General features: G+C 37.3%; 1 protein-coding gene across 2 annotated transcripts in view; it reads left to right on the forward strand.

The window, feature by feature from the left end:
- The first annotated feature begins 4,499 nt into the window (after positions 1-4,499).
- Positions 4,500-10,179, forward strand: part of LOC108693708 (neural-cadherin-like) — a 67,074-nt gene continuing 61,394 nt past the window's right edge. For both annotated transcript variants that reach the window (XM_018202778.1, XM_018202779.1), the window contains exon 1: positions 4,500-4,635. In XM_018202778.1, coding sequence (XP_018058267.1) covers positions 4,584-4,635 — 52 coding nt within the window. In that variant the 5' untranslated portion in view covers positions 4,500-4,583. The remainder of the gene's footprint in view (positions 4,636-10,179) is intronic.

The raw sequence follows: 10,179 nt of genomic DNA on the forward strand, positions 1-10,179 counted from the left end.
CTGTAACAAAAATTTGATTGAAATATACCGAACAAAAAATTTTGATTAAACTGTATTAAAACTATAATTTTACACAAATTAAATTAATTAATTGGTACAAACAAATCTTTTTGTTATTTACAAAGCTGAAAAATGTATTTCGCAGAAGCAACTAAATTTTTTGTTAATCAAAAGAAAAGCAAGACAGTTCGTTTAAAGGTATAAGTCGAAAAGTATCGAGCTCGTCTGTCGTGTTCGGGAATAGATTAGCGAATGTCAGAACTGAATGCGAAATGCTCTTTGAAGATTCAATGAAGGATGATAGATCTGGTGGATTGCGGTAATTCCTCGACAGCAGCTTGAAAGTGTGCGAACAGATGCACGACTTCTCTCTCGAATTTTCCTCGTGACTATGCAAAACTTTAAAATTCTAAAATCGGAGAAGCGTTCCTCAATTTTTTCAGTTTAATATAAAATCAAATACAAAAAAAGGAAAGAAATATATAAACAAGATCGTGAAGTTTATCTTCTAATCATATTAATTAACTGGTATTTTTAAATAATATCCTATGAAAAATGAAGAATAAAAAATGAAGAAAAAGTAGAACTAAATTTCAATAATGGCTCTGTACTCTATTTCACAAAACTATGTGATTTACTTTTGTTAAAGGTAGAGGAATACCTTGACATACTTTCTCGATTGCGGTTTAACTTTAGTTTGAACCCAACTGGTGCAGAACTTTTTTGATGCACATTATTTTATAAGACATGTTACATATCAAAGATAGTAAAGGGGAGGGAGGGAAGGAGGGAGAGAGAGAGAGAGAGAGAGAGAGAGAGAGAGAGAGAGAGAGAGAGAGAGAGAAGATAGCTTTGGAATTCCCACATTGATAAATTCTGTTCGAGTCTTCGAGTACGCGTTCAAGAATTTCATATACTATAGCCTTCTTGCGTAATACAATTTGTCCGATCCAGTAAATACATTTTACATTAACCACTTCTATTTAACGAGAAATATACCGAGCAGTCATTATTAATCGTTTTAATTTTTTAGATTAATATATACTATATTACTTATGTAAAAGATAGGATTCTGAAATCTTTTGACAATATCTTTTTCAATAATTATATCTTTCAGATTGATGAAATATTTGATTTTTCATTATCTTTTTTATCTTCGTAAGTAATTCATTTACTTAGTTTTTTAGAGTAGGAAACGTTGGTACACTTTTAGTGTTAACAATAAAAAAAAATTTATAGAAAGATTTTTACGAGAGTTGAAAACATTGAGAATCACTACATGATAGACGAATTTAATTACTTGGTCATTTCCATAACATTAATGTCTATAAGCTTCATTTGGTTCGTATCTCATTGATCACTTTCTCCGAGATCGATATGTGCCACTACCGAGACGAAACCTAATCCGAGTATTTCGCGCGCTTAATTAGTCGGGGCAATATTCGCTATAATATGGAGACTACCTCAGATAGCACTTCGCTAGTCAGCACCATCGCTATGTTTTGCCACTATTGTTTACGACTATGCGCAGTAGTTGTCGTAGAATGTCCCGGATTTGTGGACAACATTCCATGCATATCGAGTTATAGTGATAGAGATTTAACGCAGCGTTTTAATCCAAAGCAAATGAAACATATATTTAAACAGTTGTCTGTACCGGATATTCTCCATAATCTCGAATAATCTGTATTGAAGAACTATTATCTGTCCACGTATCACACACAATCGTGCTCTTCTCTCGATATTGTCATAGATTCTCTCTTTCTCTGTCAATATAGATAATGCAACAAATTCCATTCAGAAAATATTTAATAGCAAAAGTTAGGTGCAATTTTTTTTTAAATTATAAGGTAGATAACAAAATTTAACTTTACGTGGACTTAGCAGAAAGTTAATAGGAAATTAACTATCGAGATAATCATAATAACTTTGAAAATTCTTTGTAAGTTACCTTTCATGAAATAAGTTTCTCTTAGGTATGCAGCTCTCTCTTTCCATAAGACAGTGTGTCAATAATGTAGAACATTGATACTTATTTGAGACGAACTAGTCAGAGAGCTAAAAGATATCAAGATGCGATGTCAAGATATTTCGCATGCTAAAGGGAGTGCAAAGGAGACATTCCGTCTGGCACTTGACAGCGCGTTATATGAAACACGCATTACGAATAGTGTCTTTTATTTACATTTCTCCATCTTTCCCTTCCGGAGGGAAGAAAACTCCCTCTACGCGAATTTCGTACGAGACGCGCAGAAATAGAGTACCAAATAAGTGCTGAATCAAAGTTTCAGATTCAACCGAGCATGTTGCTCGTGAACTCGAAGCACGTGCACAACCCTTTTGAACAAGGCGTAGAACTATTCGGAATTACATTCTCAGTAATAAAAAAAAAAGATCCAAGAGAACGAGAGGATTAGATAAAGATAAAAAATTCTCGTTAAATATTAAAGAAATTATCATTTATGTGCATTCAGTGTTTATATAATAAAAGTAGATTTTTTTTAATGATCAAATTCTTTAGTTATTATTTGAGGTAGAATTAAAATTACGTCCATAGTTTTTCATCACTTTAATTTTGTTATATATACTAATGAAAATTACTGCTTAAAAGAGAATGATGATTATTTATTTAAAAATAAAATACAATCACAAGTTGTTCCAGGAATTTTTATTGATTTTTTTTATATAGCAATTATAGAGTTGATTAAAAATGATTCTCATATGTAACATTATAAAAAGCTATCCACTGAGCTGTCATTTATATAGAAACTTTATTGTCTAGTTTTAGTTATTTGAGTGATCAATGGAATAATGATTAAACATGTAATGATTATATAATGCATTTAATTCCATTTATACTCTTCAATTAATGAACTAAAATAATTCAGAATTAGTTAAATAACAAGAATGTTACAAAGAATAATTCGCCAAGTACTCTCTATGATTTCATCACGTACGGATAAAGCGTCAATCCCTCAAATAGAATTTCATCAAATATGTCTAATTTCTTTTATCTAATAATCAATAATAAATTAGTTATTTCGTCGTATGCTTGCTGTAATAAGTTCGTAGCTTCTCAAATCTCTTAAAAAGTAACAAAATATAAACTTCCTCTCGGAAATGAAGTACACGGAAAGAGCGATTTTGTCAAAGTATTTAAAATTTAGCTAGATACAGATTTGAAAAGTATTTTATTGAATCATCAAAATAATTATATAAGAATTCTCAAATTAATTGCTAGAGCATCAAAACCTTTTGCCCTATTATTATCATGTTTGAATCTCTCTTACAATTAATATGATCATCCAATATAATTATTTTAATAGTTGAACAAAATTATTTTCAGATTAGTATTTAAATTTTTAGATACTTCAGCAAAATCATTCATTCCGTGTTAACTTCTTGTTGAAGTTCTTCTGCCCACTTGGCTCTCTGATTTAGCTTCTATAGCTTCTAATCGCTCATCAACGTTTGCACGAGTCGTGCGAGTGCCCACGTAGCCAGATGTATCCTCCGTGGCGGGACCGCATTCCGACGATTCCGTGTTCTGCGTTACGCGGTGACACAGTATATATTGACTGAGGGTGGATTGTGCGCCCCCGACTGATTTGGCGCGGCTGCGCAATTCTGGACCCCGCGGGCGGCCGTCGGTCTCTGTATACTCATTGCTTTTCCTGCGTATGTATCGCACGTAGCACGTTCGCCCGCGAGTCGTGCCTCGCTTTGCTCCCCCGCGAGGAATAGCTGTCCCGCCACCACCGCCGGCATCACCACCGCCGACGCCGACGCCGACGCCGACGCCGACGCCGACGCCGCTCTCTTGCACCCTCCGTCGGACTCTCCCTCCTATCGTCCGTTACCCTCTCTCTTTCCCTCCTGCTCACGCTTCCTCGACTCTTGCGTCTACTCGTGGCTTCACGTTCCTTCCTTTCCCATCGTTTCGTCTCGATCGCTCTTCTCTCCCGCTGGTCTACATTCGTCGCATTGAGCTACCCATGATTACACACGTGTACATGAATGTGCACTAGACGGAGCGATAAAAATATGTCAATGACAGACCCAGTACAGGACGACGTACCGATACGTCGGTGCCGGCCTGCGACAAGATAACGCGCGCGAGATTACCGAGTGCGCGAAATCGGCGCGTGAATTCGACGCGCGCGGCGGGAATCCATCAGAAACGTATGAAAGTGAGGAGCGCGTATCGGTTATAGAAGATAAAAAAACCGTTTCCGTGTGTTTCCTCGTCCTCGGCAAACTGAATAACCAGTCTGTAACCGGAAAGACAGTGACACGACGAATCGTGGTGAATCTCCCAGTGACATGTGCACCTGTGTCTGTAGGTGTGGACGACGTCCGTTGGTCAGCGTCGGTGGTCAGTGGAGATAAACGTCCTCTCCCGGGCTCGCCGTGTGTGTGAGAGTGTGTGTCGACCGCGCACGACAGTTCCGACCAGCGGGAGGTCGACCGGAAGCGGTAAACTAGGTGATACCGTCCGTGGGGAACCGGTAGTGGCAGCCTGGTAGTGGTCTGGGTCCGTCGTCTATACCGGACCGGCTAGTTTATGTGATGAACGTGGTTTAATGGTTGATCCGCTAAAACTCTTCTGGGTTATTACCAACAGCACTTATCTGGGTATGTCCGAGATCGTGCAAAGAGTCGATCACGGGGAAAATGGGGCACAATCACGCGTTCGTTTGTTCATGCGAAGAGAATAGTTCACCAATTCAGTAACGTATAAATGTGGCTGCAATCACTGCTGAAGCGTAATCTGAGAGCATTCGCGATGCCGTATCAAGAATTTCATTTTGTTGCACTTCGTACGATTGTTTCTCGTTTTCCCCTACACGATTCTTCAGTATCATACAACAAGCGTGTTGACAGTGATATCGCATGAATAGTTTCTTGTTTCGTGATATTTTAAAGAGATCTAGCTACAAAAGAGAAAAACTCTTCGTTAAAGACGAATTTATTATTTCTCTTCATATTTTACATACTCATTATATACATGAAAAGAATAGTTTTGCTAATATATCTAAAAATTTAGCAATATACAGATCTGAATGCAATTTTGTAGGTTTCTCATGAAAATAATTATGAGAATGCTTAAAATGTTAAATAATGCAGTAAAAGGTTTTAACATTTTAGGAATCAATTTGAGCGTTCTAATAATTATTTTGACAAGCCAAATAAAATTATTTTCATTTTTTCTATATGAACTAAATTTTTAGACTTCTTTTCGTGAATTGGAAAAGTCGATTGTCGTTGAAAGAATTGCAATTGTCAAAAATATATCTAGAATCTTCAATTACTGATTATTTCTTCTATTTAATAGATCAATACTAATTAAACGAATATAATAATGACAGTCAGTCAGACAAAGCTATTTTTAAGCAATTCTTCGATCGCAAGTCCTTAAAATTTATAGAAATTAGGACTACATTCAGGATAATATTTGTTACGGATGGTAACGCAAAAAAATAAGAGAAGCAATAAGGAGTTAGACAAAGACATCTTTAAGCATTTTTTCGGCAACAGATTCTTGAGATTTATAGTAAAATTATATATACGAAACACAATGTTTGTAATGGATGAAAGTTCGAAAAATAAGCAAAGTAATTTTTTAATAAAAGATCATTATCAATGAGAAATATATATCGTGCAATATGAACTACTATGTGTGAAACTAGTAGGTATATTTGAATCTCCGTTATACGTTCGATCCTAGTAATCCACCTTCCCGTTACACCGCGTTTCGTAACACGATCCGTAACAACGACAACACAGGGATGTTTTTGTAACGAGCGGATCAACAAAAACAACTCCGTAGGAATTTCGCGGAAGTGCAGAGTGGTATAGATGGAAACTGACGGGACAGGACCCGTCGCTTTGTGAAATTCGTTACCACATGTCATCGATTTCGTTTTTTATTCAAGGAGAGCAGCGGTGTCAAGAGCAGTGACAAATCCTAGCGTCCCTAAAAGCGAGACTGTATTTCGAAAGAAAAAGAGAGCTACAGAAAGAGAGAGAGAGAGAGAGAGAGAGAGAGAGAGAGAGAGAGAGTGAGTGAGTGAGTGAGTGAGTGAGTGGGTGTGAGAGAGAAAGAGAGTTGATGATTCCACGAGTTTGATTATTCCACCGAAACTGCAAAAATTCGTTGCAAGTGCAAAACAATGATACAATTCAGCGATGCGAATTTTAATGAAAGATACGACGTCACTCGCTCTCGCGAATTTTGCATGTGCGTCACGCATGCCGACAAATTGCTCGTACACGACCTGATGAATTAATACGCTCACGGGTGTGAAACAAGACCGCATTTGATTTGATAGAAAATTTATTCGAGCCTTTATTTTCGCTGTTAAATAATACACCTTCGTGATCGCCAAGTGCGACTTCTTTATTCATCTGCATTATGATTATTGAGTTTTCATTAAATATATTCTAGAAATTATACAGACGATGTATATAGAGGCTACAGTCCATTTCCTCCAATTATGTTGCTGCAATGTTTCCAATTATAACGACCAATGAAAGTTAACGTTCCTCTGAAATGATGGTCCTAGCGCGACAGAACACAACGAAATGCTTTACGAAATTCGCATTTCCGCAAATTCATTTCGGTATTCGCCCCGCATTTCGTGTACCATTAACGCTAAGTCACTAACTTATATTAAATCTTTGTCTTGGATTGCATTAAAGGATTGACGAAATAATAAGTTCCACATCTCAGACAATTAAGAGTTCCTCAAGATGTCTCTTAACAAGAACGGAAGTTACGATCGTTTCTAATTTCACAGCAATTTCATAGCAATTTCACAACAAGTTCTCAAGTGTTGCCACAGGGAGAAATCAGTATGAATGGTCCTGAGTGAGAGAATAACGCGTTTCATGATGTTTGGTCAAATTAATTCCAAGTAACGGTCATTTCGTGTTTCTCGTTTCCTCGACCCGAATACAGATTGATGTTGAATCTCCGTGTTAGATTGCCAACAGGTGATCAACGGGTTAACGAGCAAAGAAGCGTTTAAACTCTAGATAGAAAGCATTTCGCTAGTCTTCACCTTTCCACATAGCCACGAAAGTTGGCAGATTATCTGAACTTTTTTCTCATTTCGTAACAAGCCATTACTGGATAACTATTTATCCATTCGAAAGAGGAATCACAGAATTACTACAGTTCTAACAGAAATTCATCTACTTCTCTCTCTCTCTCTCTCTCTCTTCTTTTTTTATCCATGAATATCTAGCTACAAGATTCACAGCAGCAAAAATAGGTTACCATCGCGTTTAATCGCGCCGATGGTTATCTTGACAGAGCTTCTTTATAGGAATCCACGGTACGAACAGGAACTAAAATTTAAGCACATCTTCCATTTAAATTCGACCGATAATCGTGCCCGACGTTAAGCCATCCTAAATTTTCAACGCTTATAGCGTACAACTCGGGCTTACCTTCTCACGCTTAGCGAGAATGACCGGAACATATCGTTAATTGCCGAGAAACAAGGAAACGAAGGACATCCTGCACTAAGTATGAGAATTACCGAGATTAATCGTAGGTAAATTTTATGTAAAAGTTGTCGTTCCTAAAGCAGAAGCTTACAAACAAAACATAGCTAAATATCGTGAAGTTCTATCAACATATAACACTGAAATGAAAATAACGATCGGATTTTTTGATCCTGAAAATGGCTGCGCGAATTTTTTCTGCCTGCCCCAGTTCGTATGTCGAGTATGTGATATTTTTGTACGATTCGAAACGAAACCCCGCTCGAAGTAGCTTACTCGGTTCCGCACTTTTGTTATTTTCTTTTTTCTTTTTTAATTTGTAAAACTCGTTCGGTCGAGATCGAGGTGAATTTGCTGGTGTAAAGTATGGTCGAGATTACGAGTATTGGTGCGGCACTAGTGCGGCACTACCGATCAATAGTTTGAGTACAATACGCTTTCCTCGGTGAATCCGCGAGTCCTCGCAATTCTGAAAGGTCAGGAAAATTATGTCGGCGACAAGCAAAAATTTATCGTCACAAATTAAATTAACGTTGGTCTTTATTCTCTATATCGAGAAACAAGATTCATAATGACTACTGACGATAAGAAATTTGTACCACACTGAACTAAGATTTCTCATTTATTACTGATTGTTAGTACTATACAAAAAAACATTCTGATAAAAATTTCATTTTTTATAGCAGTTATTAAAAAAATAAAACTGCTTAGATGTATGTAACGCTTTGCTTGCAGTTACTTCGCACAAAAGATGCGCAAAATTTGAACCCATTATCGAACAAAAATGCGACACTAAGGCCTATTTCCACCAATGTAAATTAACTTTAATCTCGGTTCAACTTATTCTTTTCATCTTTTTCTAATCTTTACAACTAGAAAAAGACAAAGAGTAAGTTGAATCAAGATTAAAGTTAATCTACATTGATGAAAACGGGCATAAATGGATTGCATGATATTTTAAGTAATATAATAATCTATTGTTACTAAACAACAATAATTGTACTGTGTCTACGTAAATTGTATATATTTTAAATTTTTTACCAGGAGAATTGTTTCAATTATTAAATAAAATCAAACTTTTATCTGCGCGGTATTGTTACAACATAACAAAATATTAAACAATAATTGAATGGATGTTTAGGAAAGCTGCGAATATTCTTATCAGGGTAGTTTTGGAGAAGTATCTAGAAAATTTAGCTAGATACAGATTTGAATATAATTTTATTAGGCCATCAAAATAATTATGTTGAATGCTCAAAATGGTTGCTAAAAAATTTTTTGCAACTTGCTCATTATGCTTGAACGTCCATAATTATTTTAATAATCCAACAAAATTATTTTCAGAACTATTTAGCTAAATTTTATTCCACACACACACACACATACACACACGCACGCACGCACGCACGCACGCATGCACGCACGCACGCACGCACGCACGCGCGCGCGCACACACACACGCACACACACACACACACACACACAATAAAATCTTTCCGTAAATATAACAATTTCATTTATATTTCATTCATCGCTATAGACTTATGCACGACTTCGCTCTACATAAAATCGGAGACAATCATTCAATCAATTGACGCCGTTTTCATAAAGTCCATCTAAAATCCTTTTCACCCACCAATCCTATTCATCCGATAGTACATATAGCCATTTTTCCTCTCGAGCTTCTTCCTTCGTCGAGTGTTAAAATGAGACGGAGAAAAATCGTCAGCAGTCGTTGTCCACAAAGTGCATCGTGACAGGGCGACGACAAAAATTCAATACTCAAGTTGCTATTTCCGTGGTGGTGAATTTCCTTCATGTTGTTGGCAAAAGGGTGATTCTTTTCATCGAATCGCAATACAAACAGCCGCACGCAGTTTCGTCGATCAGCCAATCGACGCCACTGGTACAGCTTTGAACGGGCTCTCTTTCTCTCTCTCTCTCTCTCTCTCTCTCTCTCTCTCTCTCTCTCTCTCTCGACATACGCATGCAAGGGTGTATTGTATGCCAACACACAGCACCCTCGACCTGCGGGCGGCCAATTGGGGTATCGTTCAATTGAACGAACGGAAAATCAATCCGACAGGGTGGTAATTACGTCGTACATGAAACCGCGTCGAGGTATCCCGTCGAATCGCGAATTTATATCGAGACAAGCATGTAGGCGCCATAGACGCGTTTTGTACAATCCGAACCAAGCCGCGGATTTATGCCATCGGGTTATAGTTCGCCTGGTCGATGAATGAGCCCCGTCGGCGACAGCGGGCAAATCATAGGGATGCCGCGGATGACACGCATAGCGGTAAATCTCGAGGGTTCGTGGGATCAAAATGCCGGATGTCAGATACTGGCACAGTATCACAACTCGTCAAAATTGTTATTGTTCGCGATGAATCGTTCCTCGTAGAGATGTTAACACGACCGCCGGAAGATTCAATGTCTCTTTTTACATCGGCGCATGGTTAAAGTAGCAACTAATTACGGGCATCTCTCGGAAACCTTAAATTTTCATGACTTCTCCTATTTTAAATCGAAGCATATTTTTCTCAATTTAAACTTTCGCGAAGAAACCAATCACGAGTTGTTGGTTATTTGAATAGCTCTAAATTATAATTATACAATATGATTAATTAAGGAAACCTTATTTGTGTTTGAATCCATATATAT

This window comes from Atta colombica, unplaced genomic scaffold, assembly GCF_001594045.1.
Source record: "Atta colombica isolate Treedump-2 unplaced genomic scaffold, Acol1.0 scaffold96, whole genome shotgun sequence".
Lineage (NCBI taxonomy): Eukaryota > Metazoa > Arthropoda > Insecta > Hymenoptera > Formicidae > Atta > Atta colombica.